At 37.1% G+C, this 13,631-nt stretch overlaps 1 protein-coding gene across 1 annotated transcript in view; it reads left to right on the top strand.

Annotated features, from left to right (window-relative positions):
- Positions 1-13,631, top strand: part of CUL5 (cullin 5) — a 93,847-nt gene that overhangs the window by 62,119 nt on the left and 18,097 nt on the right. The window contains 4 exon segments of the mRNA XM_026006786.2: positions 4,889-4,982; positions 6,355-6,485; positions 6,733-6,840; positions 9,841-9,905. Coding sequence (XP_025862571.1) covers positions 4,889-4,982; positions 6,355-6,485; positions 6,733-6,840; positions 9,841-9,905 — 398 coding nt within the window.

Below are 13,631 nucleotides of genomic sequence, written 5' to 3'. Positions count from 1 at the left end.
TTTTAGAGTTGAGCTGAAGCAAATTATTACTTGTACAGATTTAAATAACAAAATTAGAACCATTCTTGTTACTTTGTAATAAGTTTCAGTGAAGTGGAATTTAATTGTACAAATTGAATACCAGTAAAAGAAGACTCTACTACATCACTTAGCCTCCCTGTCCCGCCTTTCATCTTCACAGACCTATACATCCATTCATTCCACAGATACTGAGTGCCCGCTGTGTTTTATGGCAGGCATCATCTTTGAAGAGTTTTGCTATAGAGGAAGGTAAAACATCAAGCACATTGATAGTTAAAGTGTTTCACCTTGCAGACCTCTGGGGAGAGATTTCTCTGGATTTAGAAGTTGTGCTCATCTCAGGCAAAAATACAGGAGTTGATGGCATGTGGCAAAAAAGTTTTTTTCTTCACGGAAGCTAGCAAAAGGAGACAGAAAGGGAATACAAGGTGAGAGAGATGGTTTATCACTACCCTTTCCATTCGAGATGTATTTTACAAATAAAAGTATATATTTAGGGTTGACTCTGTACATAGTATTTTGGTAAATGATGGGAGAGAAATATGAAAGAGAAGTAACGTGGTCTCTGCCCTCACGGAACTGACCTTCTCGATAAGATAAGACTCATTTGCAACAAGGAGAAACCACCTTGCAGTTTCCCTTTCTCCCCACATAGAATAGTTCTCTAAAGGATTTTTCATCTCCTGGGGATTTATATCATAATTAATCTCCTTATTTAAAAGAAAAGCCTTGTTAGGAAAGTTTTCAAATATTTATAAAAGTAGAGAAAATAGTACAATGAACCCCAAGCCCCGGTTTCAGCCGTGATCCTCATCTTGTTCTGTTTGCTTGCTTGTTGCCTGTTTTCTTTCCTTTCCTCTTCCCTTTCCTTCCTTCCTTCCTTCCTCCTTATTTCCATCTTTGAAAAGAAATTTATGACATCATGCATATTTTGCCCTATAAACACAGAAGTTTATAACATGATTTCCAATGTCTATGTATTTTATTATATATATTTAGTAAATGTACCTAATGTATTCTCTAATAATGGACATTTTCATTATTGTTATTATGTAGTTTATTTCTTATGAATAGTATTTCCTAGGACATCCTTCTATGCCTTTATTTCTTTAATATTTTTGTGTACACATGTGACATTCTCTTGGAATGGAATTTACTAGAAATGAAATTGCTGAAGCCAGGGGTATGCACCTTTTACAAATGGCTACATAATAATACCAAACCGATCTTCAGAAAGGTAGTAATTCTTAACTTTCATCAACAATGTGCCTGTTTATCTTTGCTAATCTGGGTTTTGTCAGTCTATTAATTGTGACAAACTCCTAGTTTAGATTTTTAAAAAATTTTATGTGCATTTAAAAATTACTGAGACTAAGCATCTTTATTATTACAGACCATTTATATTTCTTCTTTTTTGAGTTCAGTCTAATCTTTCATAAACATCACTTTCATTATTTTACTTCTTTATTCAGAAACCATAGTAACATTATTTCTTATATCTAATGTTCAACACTCTTCATAATTTGGCCCTAACCTATTTTTCTAACTTAATACTGTCCAGCAAGAGTCATTCTACTCCAGTAAATGTTTCCTCATTCTTAATATTCTATTCATTTTTTTTCTTGGATTCATGTTTAAGAATTTTTTAACTTGTTTTCTTAGTGTTTTACTTCTATTTTTCCTCTACCTGTTTAAATCCTTTAGAATCCTTATAGTCAAAAAAAAAAGTTAAAAAAAAATCCTTATAGTCCATTTTGTGATAAAGTCACTGCAAATTCATTAGTTTCCTCTTACTTGAATTCCCACTGTACCTCTTATTTCTACCACTAGATTTAGTAGCAAATTATAGCTGTGCCTGGGGCCATGAATACACAGCTATGGACAAACATAGTCTCTGCCCTCGTGAAGTTGGTAGTATATAATATGATGGATGTATTTCCACATCTTTGCAGGTTGAATTTCTTTTAATGTACCTCTGTTATATGGGAATTATACGCAAATTTTTAGATATATACTTACATGTCCCTAGCTGGACTGTAAGATTATTGAAGGTATAAACCATGTTTTATACTTCTCTTTTCATTACAGCACTTAAGTCTGTTCTCAGCATGTAGCCATCACTAAGTATATACTTGCTCTGTTACTTAGTAACAGAAATTGTAGACTGTGGAGTCACAAACCTGGCCTCACTTGACAAGACCTGGTGACCTGTGTAACACTTAGCCTCTCTGAGCTTGTTTCCTTATATGTTAAGTATCTGCTTTATAAGGTGGCCGTGTGATTAAATAGGATAATGTATGCAAAGCACTAGCACAATGCTTGGTACAGAGTAAGTGCTCATTAAAAGATACCTGTGATAGTAATTAGAATTAGTTCTCAAACTAGAAACTGCCTCAACAGACTCCCTAGCTCCTGTCATCTAAGCACATAGTAGATTCTGCTCACTTTGTTGTTATCTTGTCCTCTCCTTTTCATCCTCACTGTAACCCACAGTAAGAAAGACATTTTGTTTTGTGGCTTAGTATACACGGCGCTTATTTGCACATATCTAAAACGTTCTGTGAAATCTTATTCAGTGTTATCATGTATGATGCACTCTGCTTTTTTCTGTTCTGTGTTGTTAAAGCCAGTTATAGCCGTTGACACAATTCAGAACAGTTGGAAACACGCTGGATTGTTGGAATTTGTAAAAGTTGGACTACTACACTTTACATTCAAGTGTGACTTTTCAGTGAAATAGAAACTGGGGATGAAGTGACAGGCATGGGGCTCATTCCGACTGCATGTTCTCTCTCTTCCCCCTTAGTTCTATGTACTTAGATTGACCTGTTCTCAGTCTGGCCTCGCTGCCGCGGGCGGGAGTGCTCGGCCATCATGTTCCAGAGCTGGTACAGGAGGAGATGACTCAGGAGTTGGGACAGACCTTCCCACCTTGGCAAGGCAGAACTTCCTCAACGACTTTTTGTGTGTATTGTTTCTTTTAGAAAATTGACATCCATGGGTTGTAAGTTGTTAGCATCATTCTCAAAAAGGCACCTGAAAAAAACTTCTATTACAGAAATTTTTAAACTTTAAAAAAGTAGGCAGAATAATATAATGAATCCCCATTACCCAAATTTAGCTTCAGTTGTTATCAGCATTATGTCAATTCCAAGGAGAATTTTTAACAAAGAACTTTTTAAGATAAATACCAGCCTTAGTGTGCCATGCTTTAGTGCTCACGACCTATTCATTTTATTTGATGCCTGCAAGAAGAATATGTAATTATATGACTGGAGGGACAGTGGCGGGGTGGGATGGATGGGGTTGACTATATTGAGGATCACCTAGAACACCAGACCCTGGCCATGTTACTTGGAATATTTCAACAGCCGTGTTGACCAGTCTACTGTTGGGGGGATTGTTGTTCATTGCATTGATCTTCTGTTAAAAACCTTTGATTCTTTGTTCCCTACCCTACCTATAGAATAAAATCCCAAACCATAGATTTTCCTTTATGATCTGGCTCCAGCCTCCCTTTCTAGTTTCTCTTCCAGTCTCTGTTTATTCCCTGCTATATTCAGCTTCTTATTCCTACAATACTCAGTCCATTTTGGACTTGTGATTATTTTTCAAGATTCAATTTAGATTTCATCTTGTAGATGAGACCTTTTTTACTACCTCAGAATGAAGTACGTAGTTCCTGTTTTTTTTGTTGCATGTAAGTGTGTGTGTGTGTTCTGCCACTTAACTGAGTTATATTTTATTTATTTATTTTTATGAATTTATTTTTTATTGGTGTTCAATTTGCCAACAAATAGAATAACACCCAGTGCTCATCCCATCAAGTGCCCCCCTCTCTGCCCGTCAACGCAGTCACCCCCACCCCCTGCCCACCTCCCCTTCCACCACCCCTAGTTCATTTCGCAGAGTTAGGAGTCTCTCATGTTCTGTCTCCCTCCCTGCTATTTCCCACTCATTTTCTCTCCTTTCCCCTTTATTCTCTTTCACTATTTTTTATATTCCCCAAATGAATGAGACCGTATAATGTTTGTCCTTCTCTGATTGACTTATTTCACTCAGCATAATACCCTCCAGTTCCATCCACGTTGAAGCAAATGGTGGGTATTTGTCATTTCTAATGGCTGAGTAATATTCTATTGTATACATAGACCACATCTTCTTTATCCATTCGTCTTTCGATGGACACCGAGGCTCCTTCCACAGTTTGGCTTTTGTGGACATTGCTGCTATAAACATCGGGGTGCAGGTGTCCTGGCGTTTCACTGCATCTGTATCTTTGGGGTAACTCCCCAGCAGTGCAATTGCTGGGTCGTAGGGCAGATCTATTTTTAAACTGAGTTGTATATTAGTGTGTTTCCTTTCTTCCTTATCCTTCATTAGACAGTGCTCCTCATCCAAAGCGGGGATTATATTTTAGTTTTCTTTTTCTCCTAACCACTTCTTTTGGTGCCTGCACGTAGTAGGCATCCAGGGATGGTTTGTTGAATGACTGTATTCATAATTTTAGAATTTAATTTTAACACATGTCCTCTCCAGATAGAAATTCATCCAAGTTTATTTTTCTCATTTTGTTTCGCATATTTTTTAGTTTTTTTTTCCTCCTCTCCTTGGGGACTTCTATTAGAATTTCTTTCTAAAGAGAACATAAGTTCTGTAGCCTTTTTCTTAGGGTAAATATACCTTAGTAAATTAGTATACAGTATCCATCTTCAATGTTCCTGTACTAAAAGTAAGTAAATTCTACTTTCATTATACTTAATTTCTTGCTATTGTTGAACAGTATGGTTTTATGGAGCTAAAAAGCAAAGTGGGTGGAGTAGGTTTGTGCTTACAGTAGCCTTGACCAATTTTTTATATATTTCAGCTCATGGAATGCTGTGTAAATGCCCTGGTGACATCCTTTAAAGAGACTATCTTAGCAGAGTGCCAAGGCATGATCAAGCGAAATGAAACTGAAAGTAGGTAAAACATCACATAAAGTTCTCATAATCTTTTGAGAAGGTATCTTTGAAGCAGATAACTTTTAATAAGTTGCTGTTAGATCATCCTTTTATACATAGGTATATTTGTTACAGCAAACTGTGCTTAAAGAAAATGATAAAATATTTAACACAGCAGTACTGTAAAGAAAGTTACAAACTTAGAACTTAAACATTCCCCCTTAGGTATCAGTACTTGTGTGTAGAGGATGGGAGTGGATTTCAGTTTGTTCTCAGATGTAAGGCTCTGCTTTTAAAGACGAATTTAAATGATAAACATCTGGGAGAGGATAGAACGAGGTAGTTGACTTTTTTGTGGAACTTTGTGGTGAATATTTGTAGAAAGTAATACTCATGTTAATGATCTTCGTCCCTCTCCCCTAAAATATGTTACAATTTAAGATTTCTGCAAATGTACTTTCTTGTTAGTGACATGTTTTCTTAATCAAGATATATTTTGGGAGGTTGCAAATATATTACAACCAAAAGGAATATGGTAGAAATAGCCTATATTCTTACTACATGGAGATAATAACTTTTAACGCTTTGATTGTATTCCTCTCCGGATTTCATTGTGTATATTTGCAAGGTCATATTTAATCTCTAGTTTCATTTAAAGTATGTATTTCAGTTCACTTAGGTTCATACAGTTGTGGTTTGGTAGTGAAAAAGCTCATGGGCATAAACGAAATATTTGAATTTTTGTTTGCCAAGCTAAATAGTTATTACTGATCCATGTTGGACTCCCTTCAAAAGGACTTATTTAGTGGTAACCGGTTCTGTGCAATAAAATTTTTGTGAAGATCAGTTAAATGGCAAAACATGAGAAGGTGCTTTTATACCCCGAAAAATTCCTTCTGAATAGTTTTATGTTATCTCAAATACACTTTTATAATCATTACTTTGAATAGTCTAATATGATTTTTTTTTTTTTGCCACTTGATGATGTGATGCTATGTATTTAATATTGTACCTACTTTATGGAATATATTATCCTTCTGCATAAACTTTTGTACTTCTTTGAATAAAAAATATTCCATGGAGTTGAAGGTCAAATGACTTGCATTTTTAGGAGGAGTTAGATTTTGTGATGTGTGATCAATTTTAATTAGAGTTTCTTTTAAAAATAATTTTGGCCAGACAGAGAAGGTAGATCGGTAGGTTATAGTACTTGGTATAACAACTCTTTAAACTAATTGTACCCACAGAATATTGTTAAGGTTCTCAATTTCCAACTAATATTTCTCCAGACTTTTATTACCATCCTAGGCATTCTAGACCCAAGATACAAATCAAAGAGAAAATTTAGTTTGATGGATGAGATGATTACATGAATGCATTGTCGTTTCAGAATTACATTTAATGTTTTCATTGATGGACAAAGTTCCCAATGGGATAGAGCCAATGTTGAAAGACTTGGAGGAACATATCATTAGTGCTGGCCTGGCAGATATGGTAGCAGCTGCTGAAACTATTACTACTGTAAGTTTCCTCAATAGCAGTAATGGATGTATGTCAGGGTTGTTAAAATATGGGATTGGATATTTAAAATAGCAATTGATGACAAAACAATAATGTTGGAACACTGTTGAATATCAAGAAAAAAAATTTCAGAGAATTTCCCAAATTTTAGAGCTATGGTGCTTACTTAAAATTACGTTTATATGTTGTCATTTTTGGTATTTTCTTTTTTAAAAACTCAATTGAGTATAAAATATTTTATTTTTAGGACTCTGAGAAATATGTTGAGCAGTTACTTACATTATTTAATAGATTTAGTAAACTCGTCAAGGAAGCTTTTCAAGATGATCCGCGATTTCTTACTGCAAGAGATAAGGTATATATTCTTATATATTAACACTATTGTCATAATTTACTTTTAAAGAGAAGCTTGCAACATGCTACTAAATTACAAACTAAAAACCTAACAACTCAGATTTTTTTTATCAGTGGAGGACAGTCATTTTTATTATATTTGGTTCGTTACATGTTTTTTATAAGAATTAGTTATGCTTATGAACTAGAATCTAGCTAGAAAATTGCTCTTGGGATGCCTGGGTAGCTCAGTGGTTGAGTGTCTGCCTTTGGCTGAGGGCCTGATCCCGGGTTGGGGGATCGAGTCCCACATTAGGCTCCCTGCATGAGCCTGTTTCTCCCTCTGCCTGTGTCTCTGCCTCTCTCTGTGTGTGTCTCTCATGAATAAAGAAATAAAATCTTAAAAAAAAAAAAAAAAAGAAGAAGAAGAAAATTGTTCTCTTCCTCACTTTTTGGGGAATGTTTAAAAATATTTTTTTAATAATTGAATATCTATTCATCTATCCTTTAAGACCCACCTCAAAGTACACTTCTGGAACTTTCTTGATACCCTGCCTTCCCCCACATCCTGTCCCCAAGTAGAGTTTAGATTCTTCTGTCCTCTTTTCATAGGACTCTGGGGTATTATGTCACATTTATCCTGCTTCTCTCATCCTTTTTCCTGTCCTTATTCGTATGATAATAAAACATAGTATTATCCTTAGGGTTTTATATTTTTAAGGCTTTTTGTTTGTTTTTTTTTTAAAGCGAGAAAGTGTACATAGGGGATGGGAAGCAGGAAAGAGAGACTCTCAAGCAGATTCCCTGCTGAGTGCAGAGCCCAACGCAGAACTCAGTTCCAGGACCATGAGATTACAACCTGAGCTGAAAAAGAGTCAGATGCTTAACTAACTGACCCACAGGGTTTTATCTTTTTTTTTTTTTAAGATTTATTTATTTATTTATTTATGAGAGAGAGAGAGAGAGGCAGAGACACAGGAGGAGGGAGAAGAAGGCTCCATGCCGGGAGCCTGACGCGGGACTCGATCCTGGGACTCCAGGATCGTGCCCTGGGCCAAAGGCAGGCCCCAAACCGCTGAGCCACCCAGGGATCCTCCCCGGGTTTTATCTTTTTAAACATCATAAATATCACAAACCTATCTCTAAAAATTACCATCCATTTTTTCACCTTCATCTACCTTTCTTATTTCCCAAGTTAGTTTTTTTTTTTTCTTTCTGTAGCTCTATAAAGACAATTAACTTTCTCCAGTAGGGTTTTTTTTTTTTTTTCTCACTCTGTTTGTAAGTAGAGAGAGAGTAGGAAAGAAGTTAAGGGAGGATGGAAGCAGTGAGTTTGAAATATTAAATGGAGTGGCTAGCAAAGCCTTCATGGAGGGGACATTTGATGATTCAAATGCTGATGCATTGAAAGTAATTAGGAAATAAAATCATGTGGTTATCTGGGGGAAGAGGGGACAGCAGATTCAAAAACTGTAAGGCAGGAATATACCCATCTTATTCCAGGAACAGGAGAGAAAAAGGTCACTGTGGCCTGAGTGGATTGAGAGGTAATAGGAGGCCAGGTCATGTGAGACACTGAGCTGTGGAAGGAGTTTGGTTTTCACCCTGAGTAGGATTGAAAGTCATTGGAAGGTTTTGAACAGAATGGATAGGACTTGCATTTTTACAGGATCCTTTGGTTGCTGGGGAAAAAAAAAAAAAAAAAGACTAAAGGGCGTCAAGAGAAGAAGTAAGAAAATTGGCTAAGAACCTATTTAAATAATTCATTTATAGGTAATGATGGAGGCTTGGCCCAGAATGATAGTGGGTAGGGGTCGTTAAAATTGGTTGGATGCTGATTATGACAACAAACTATACACAATTTACTAATTAATCAGATGTAGAATGTGCTAAAAAGAGACAGTTGGGGATGACAGTTTTTTGTTTTGCTAAGAAGCACATGCTTGCTGAGATGCAGAAGACCATAGGAGAAGCAGGTTTTCGGAGGGATGGCTGTAAGGAGATTAGGAACTCAGTTTGGGACTGTTAACTTCGAAATGTTTATTAAACATCTGTGTGGCAATGTCAAGTTGGGCATGTAAGGGAAAGAATAGACCTGAAATAATAAATTTGGGAGCTTTAGCGTATGGGTGCTATTTAAAACACTGACACTGGCCATGACCACCAGTGTGTTGAGTAAAGATGGAAAAGAGAAAAGATCCAAGGACTGGCCTGGGGCACTGTCATTTTTGTTAAGAGAAAGATGAAGAACCAGCTTTCATGCAGAGAGAGGATAATGGGTGGAATGACCAAGAGAGTACAGCGTCGTAGATGACAGGTTCCAGAGGAGGGTGTGATGTGCTAGTTTAAAATGCTGTTTTGTCCGTTAAGGTGGGGATTAAGCTTTGTCTTCAGCAGCATGGAGGTTGTGTGTGACTTTGGCAAGAATGATTAAATTGAGCAGTGGTACGAAAGCCTGGTTGGGAGGGTTTTTCCAATAGGAGTGGTGGTGGTAGAAAAAGTGGAGACCATGCATTAGGTAATTCTTCCAGGAGTTTAGCTGAGAGAAAGAAGTGACACAGGAGCTGGAGATGAGCAAAGGCAAGAGAAAATGTTAAGATTTAAATAATGATATGTTTGGAGACACCTGGGGGGCTCAGTCAGTGAAGCATCTGCCTTTGGCTTGGGTCATGATCCCCAGAGTCTTGGAATCAAGTCCCATGTTGGGCAACCCGCTCAGTGGGGAGTCTTTATTAACAATACTGAGCCACATTCTCAGTTCTAGGTCTCACAGGGGAGGAAGTGTAAGAGGCTGAAGGGAAAGGCAGTGTATGAAGGATGTTCTGGGAGAGTATGTGCACAGAGTAGTTGTCAGGCACCGTTGAGACCCCCCCTATCTGAGAATAATGATAGTCCTGATGTGAGAGGGAGCACGCTAAAGTCATGACTTAAAAACTTCTATCAGGCCACAGACACCATTAAAATATTGAACTGTATTTTAAATATTAAAAATAATGTTCATTTCATTGTAAATTCTTTGCAGGCATATAAAGCAGTTGTTAATGATGCTACCATATTTAAACTTGAATTACCTTTGAAGCAGAAAGGGTAAGTTTTTAAAAATCATGTTTAAAATTCTTAACTTTTTCAGTGTATTATACATTATTGGGTATGCGTAGTGCCCTATCTCCCTAAAACTATTAGATTTGATTTTTGTTGCTATGCTTTGTTTTTACTTTTATGATTTTTAATGCTGCCTTTGAATATTAAAAAGTCTCAAATTATAATTTCATACTCTCTCCATGGTGACCAAAAAATGTTGATCTTACTTTTTTACGTAGAAAAAGTTTTTTTTTTTGAAAAAGTTCTTAATCTTTTTGAATCTCTATGTGATTGTTTTTCCCTCCTTATTAGTCACTAAAGTTACTTTATTATAAAAAGCATAGAATGTAACTCAGTTCACCATAATGAAAAATAAAAATCATTTTATTTTTAGATTTTATTTATTTAAAAGTGTTTTTATTTGTTTATGAGAGACATAGAGAGAGAGGCAGAGACCTAGGCAGAGGGAGAAGCAGGCTCCCTGCGGGGAGCCCAATGTGGGACTCCATCCCAGGGCCCTGGAATCACGACCTGAGCCAAAGGCAGATGTTCAGCCACTGAGCTACCCAGGTGCCCCCATGGGAAGTCAGTTTTTTTTTTTTTTTTTTTTTTTTTTTTTTTATGATAGTCACACAGAGAGAGAGAGAGGCAGAGACATAGGCAGAGGGAGAAGCAGGCTCCATGCACCAGGAGCCCAACGTGAGATTCGATCCTGGGTCTCTAGGATCGCGCCCTGGGCCAAAGACAGGCGCCAAACCGCTGCGCCACCCAGGGATCCCGGGAAGTCAGTTTTAATGTAAATATCTATATTCCCATTTAAAAATCAAAATTTAATGAGTTAAAATGGAAAATTAACAAGTTAAATTTAAAAATTAAGAAGGCTGAGCTAGTTACGATATCTTTAGAGTGGCACTGAGTAGTACTAAAGGTAAATTGAAAAAAATGTTTTGATATTATTTCTAGCTAAGATTCACTATGTAAGATTTATCTATTTCTTTTAGAGAGAGAGCACATGTGCTTGAGCAGGGAGAGGAGAAGAGGGAGAGAGAATCTCAAGTAGCCTCCCTGTTGAACAGGGAGCCCAACTTAGGGCTGGATCCTAGGACCCTGAGGTCATGACCTCAGCCGAAATCAAGAGTCGTAGGCTCAATTGACTGAACACCCAGGTGCCCCAAGAATTGCATTTGTTTGTTTGTTTATGATTTATTTTACAGAGCACATGGCGGGGCAGGGGCAGAGGGAAAGAGAGGAAGACTCCCCACCAAGTACGAAACTGGTCATGGGCTCAATCCCACAGCCCTGAGATCATGAAACCAAGAGTCAGCCACTTAACTGAGCCACCCAGGCACCCCTAGAATTGCTATTTTAAACAAAGTTTAAATATAAACGCTAAAATATTTGATAAGTAGCTTTCTTAGGAATGAAAAGTAATTGTTTAGAATTCTTTGTTTAAAAAAAAAAAAAGAATTCTTTGTTTTATTTGTTTTCATTTTGTCTTTTTTGAGCCATGTTCAGCTTAGTGATGTTAAAGTGGAAGATACCTGGGTCATATAGTTTCGTAGTAACTTGTTTTCTTTATACATTGTGAAATATATGAAACATATAAACACTATGTATTCAAAATCTCTTCATATGGATAAAGAAAGGTCTTCCTCTTCACCCCTGCTCCCAGCATTTTTTTTAAATTTTTATTTATTTATGATAGTCCGACGTGGGATTCGATCCCGGGTCTCCAGGATCGCGCCCTGGGCCAAAGGCAGGCGCCAAACCGCTGCGCCACCCAGGGATCCCTCCCAGCATTTTTTAATGAAAATTTTTGAATTTTTGTCACTCTGCTGCTTTGTCAAATATGTATCTCTCTGTACATCCATCAGTCAATGTTTAAAATTAATTTCAAAAGAAGTTTCAGGGGGTGCCTGGGAGACTTAGTCAGTGAAGCATCTGCCTTCAGCTCAGGTCATGATCTCAGGGTCCTGAGATCGAGTCCCATATTGGGCTCCGAGCTCAGCAGCAGCCTGCTGCTCCCTCTCCCTTTGCCCTTCCCCCCATGTTCTCTTCACTCTGCTCTGTCTCGAATAAATAAATAAGATCTTAAAAAAAAAAAAAAAAAAAGATGTTTCAGGCACCAGTAACTTTCACTCCCTGAACACTTCAGCATGTAGTCATGAATGGAATTTGGTGTCAGTTTAGGTTTTCAGATAAAATTTACACACTGGTGTATTTATAAATCCTAAGTGTACGGTTTTGTGAGATTTCACAGATGTGCCCCCCACCCCAGACCTGTGAAGATGACAGTGAAAATCCCCCATGCACATCCCATGTGATCCTACCTTGCCTCCTTCCGGAGTAGCCACCGTTGTGATTATTTCAGCATAGATCAGTTTTGCCTGATCGAGGACTTGATCTAAATGGAATCCTACAATACGTACTTTTGTGTGTAAAGCTTCTTTCATCCATTGTTTTTGTGAGTCACAGTGGTCCTCTTTTCCCAGGTGTTGGTACTGCTTTACCCCCACACCAGTAAAGCAAGGGAGTGTTGGTTGATCTACATTCTTACCAACATTTAGAGTTGTCATTTTAATTGTAGTCATTCTAGAAGTATGTAGTGATGATCTCATTATGGTTGTAATTCCATTTCTCTCATGACTGTTGCTACTGAGCACTTTTTCCTGTACTATTTGGCCTTCTTACATTTTCCTTTATAAAATATCAATTCTGCATTTTTGCCTGTTTTTTTTTTTCCATTGCATTATTCCTTTTTATTAGGGAGCTATAAAGGTTCTTAGGTAGTCTGTATATAGATTCTTTGAGAGGTACTTGCTTTTCTTTTATGGTTCTTGCTTTTTGGTTTTGTCTAGAAAACCTCGATTTCTATATGACACAAAGATAATGTTTTGTGTCTTCTAGAAGCTTTATAATTGTAGCTTTCACATTTAGTTCTAAGATCCATCTTTTTTTTTTCTTTTTTTTAAAATTTATTTATTTATGATAGTCACAGAGAGAGAGAGAGAGAGAGAGAGAGAGGCAGAGACACAGGCAGAGGGAGAAGCAGGCTCCATGCACCGGGAGCCTGATGTGGGATTCGATCCCGGGTCTCCAGGATCGCGCCCTGGGCCAAAGGCAGGCGCTAAACCGCTGCGCCACCCAGGGATCCCTAAGATCCATCTTTAATTAATGATTACTTATAAGTAGGGGGTTAAATTTAATGATTTTTTTCTTTTCCATATGGATAGCAAGTGTTCTCATCACCATTTATTGGAAATATTTTCCATCCCCATTGCATTGCTTTGGTGCCTTTTGTCAAATATCAAATGACCTAAAAAATATGTGTGTATTTCTGGGCTCTCTATATTATTCCATTGATTTATTTGGGTATCTGTAGGCCATTACTACATAGTCCTAATTAATATAGTTCTGTAGTAAGTCGAGTAGTATAATTTGTTCTTTTTTCCATGAACACTTGATGTTCCAGTATTTTGCTAGAATATAGAAGTAGAATTGATTTTTGTGTATTAATTTTATATCCAGTTACCTTGTCAAAGCTATCAGTTCTAATAGTTGTTTGTAGATTTCTTAAGACTTGTCTATAAATAATCATGTAATCCATAAACAGCTTTACTTCTTCCTTTCTGATCTTTATACCACTTGCTTCTTTTTCTTGCCTTGGTACACTGGTTAGGATCGTTAAGTACAATGTTGAATGAAAGTAGTTAGAGTGGGCATCCCTGCCCT

The sequence above is a fragment of the Vulpes vulpes genome, chromosome 12, assembly GCF_048418805.1.
Source record: "Vulpes vulpes isolate BD-2025 chromosome 12, VulVul3, whole genome shotgun sequence".
Classification (NCBI taxonomy): Eukaryota; Metazoa; Chordata; class Mammalia; order Carnivora; family Canidae; genus Vulpes; species Vulpes vulpes.
Note: the sequence above shows the minus strand (reverse complement) of the source record. Positions and strands in the feature narration are given on the sequence as shown.